The sequence below is a fragment of the Octopus bimaculoides genome, chromosome 4 (assembly GCF_001194135.2).
Source record: "Octopus bimaculoides isolate UCB-OBI-ISO-001 chromosome 4, ASM119413v2, whole genome shotgun sequence".
Classification (NCBI taxonomy): Eukaryota; Metazoa; Mollusca; class Cephalopoda; order Octopoda; family Octopodidae; genus Octopus; species Octopus bimaculoides.
In genome coordinates this window covers 56,348,512-56,351,222 of record NC_068984.1, presented here as the reverse complement: position 1 = coordinate 56,351,222, position 2,711 = coordinate 56,348,512, and the positions used below count along the sequence as shown (strand labels likewise).

The following is a 2,711-nucleotide window of genomic DNA, read 5'->3' as shown; positions in this document are numbered from 1 at the left end:
TCCTTGCAGAAATATTCCTCAGTTTTTGTTGGAAATAATATTATACTGCACCCCTTATGCCTGTGGTTTATTATATAACATATTCACAAACATTTTAGAACTTAAATATTTCAAATGTAAATGAATCATTTTGTCTTGATCTTTTCAAAATCTACACCATGTTCCAAGCTTAGGAACCACTGCTTAAAGTGAACTGAATCCACTAACAAATACCGATACGCCCACTGCAGTAAATTATTTAAAAATATGGTAAAGCAAATGGTTTTGAAAAAAGGCATAAACAGTATTCAATCCCAATCATATTTTCCATATATTTATGTAACCATTTTCAGAAGGAAGTAATTAATATTAATTTTTTGTTTCTTTTTGACGTCTAATTTCTAGATCAACGTTTGCATTTTGGTGATAGTCTTGAGTATGCTAGTTACCCATATAACCATGGCCACATATCTTTTGGTAAAGGGCGAATATGAAGAAAAGAGGTCATTTATTATGGATAGATATCCAAATTTGTTCTACACAGAAGAGCAATTAAATAATATTTTTGAGAAGGAATGGATCCAGAATCAATATCATTATCCTGTTTTTAAAAGAGGACGAAGAAGTTTGCAGTTAGATGAGGAATTTTGTTGCCCAATGTAAGTATTCATTTATTACTAATATTACAAAGAGGGCAGTGGACCGGCAGAAATAATAGTGTTAGATGAAATATATTGGGGATGCCAGTTACAAGATTTTCAATCCTTCATAACTGGACCCATTCATTTCAGTCTGGTTACTTCTTTTCTCAATCTTTAGTTATGGAACCAGTAACTTATGGGACATAAAGGAACTCAACTTAAAGAATAACGTAAACACACACACACAGTTTCTGCCTACCAAATTTCACTTACAAGGTGTTAGTCAATTGAAGGTTGCAAAAAAATATTTGTTGAAGGTGCTGTACAGTAAGATCAAACCTGGAACCATGTGATTAAGAAGCTAGTTTCTTTACCACACAGCAATGCTTAAGCCTGTACACACACACACACACACACACACACACACACACACACACACACACACACACACACACACACACACACACACACACACATATATATATAATACAGAATGGGACAAGAGTGCAAAACATCCAGACAGTTAGGTGATACAAGAAAAGGACAAAACATCCAGATGGATAATACAAAGAAAAAAAGGGCAGGTCATTTGGAGTTTTCTTTCCTCAGTCGAGATCCAGATTATTCTTGCAATTTCAGCTGGTTATTCTCGAACTCCGAATGACCTGTCCTTGTTTTCTTTGTATCGTCCATCTGAATGTTTTGTCCCTTTCTTGTATCACCTGTCTGGATGTTTTGCGTTTTTGTCCCATTCTGTATTATTTATATATATATAGTGGCGTACGTACACATTGTCTATATATATATATATATATATAAAACCTGCATGCATACATATACAAGTACATACATGCATATATATAGAGAGAGTATAAAAGGGATAAAGCATCCTGATGGATACCATATTATCTCACAAATTGGTATATGCTGGCTATCCACATTGGTCCAGTAACATAGTACTCAAACTTAAAAGAGATACTGGTACTTGTAAGCTCACTCATTGGGTAGTTCTATGTTCCTGTTCAGAACTGCAAATATTATGTAGAGTATATAATTGATAATGAAGAGGAGAATGGAGATTTATTCACATCCAAAACGTCTTTTATTAAAAAGTTTTCTGCAGCATATATAATACTGACCTACATGTTTTGACTGCAAATTGCTCTGTATGCAATTATGCACCCTACTTGCTGCTATTTCATCAAAGGTCATCATTCACGACGTTTGCAAAGTGGACTGATTCAAACAAGCATCCTGCATTGGTATTCAGTTGAAGGTGATAGTGTTACTTTTTAAATCCAAATTTTTGTCTTATAATCACCTCTACTGGTATTACAGTTGAAGTGTGGTTTTAAAATGTTTATTCAGATTTCAGTTAATTGTAGTAGTTTCGTTTTCATTTTGCTATATGGAGTACATTATTATTATTATTATTCAGTAGTTTTATTTTTATAACGTGCTTTCATTTCACTACCGAGCGCAGCTCTGTGTGCCTTATCATTATTTGTATAAATATCATTAATTATTACAATCATTACTGTAACTAGGATAGTTACTATAGATGGCAAGTTGTGTTTATTTAAATCATTTAAATGCATGTTTTCTCAAGCGTTTCCTGTTTAGTGTTTATAAGAGTAAACTTAGTAGTGAAAATTTGATACATTTCTTCCACACAAAGGTCATGTCTAATATCACCTACTCTATAAGGTTTTGCCTTACTAAATATTTCTCAGGCAATCAAATATATTTTGTTACTATCTTTTAGTGCTCAAATTAGTTTCCTAAGACTAATAGTATTCATTTTTTATCTATATTTAAATGAATTTAAATGATTGGCAATTCTTTGCTTAATATAACATGAGCTAGCTCTGATATAGAAGTACTCCCTATTCTTTGAAGTAATCTTACATCTATATATAATATTTTTATACCTACAATTAGAGTTAAGCAGACAGACTCTGTCCCTTGCAGCTTCCATTAATATTTTCCACTTCAGCTTCTCTAAAGGTGATTTCTAAATTTTAATAAAAAAATTTTGGAAGTGAATAAATTTTCACTCTTCTCTTTGTTATCTGTTATATAATACATACA

General features: G+C 32.2%; 1 protein-coding gene across 2 annotated transcripts in view; it reads left to right on the top strand.

Moving 5' to 3' along the window:
• LOC106877899 (uncharacterized) overlaps positions 1-2,711 on the top strand; it is a 52,979-nt gene that overhangs the window by 4,356 nt on the left and 45,912 nt on the right. For both annotated transcript variants that reach the window (XM_052967079.1, XM_052967080.1), the window contains exon 2: positions 385-638. Coding sequence is in view for 1 of the 2 variants with exons in the window: in XM_052967080.1 (XP_052823040.1) it covers positions 385-638 (254 nt within the window). In the remaining variant the exon portion in view is untranslated. The remainder of the gene's footprint in view (positions 1-384; positions 639-2,711) is intronic.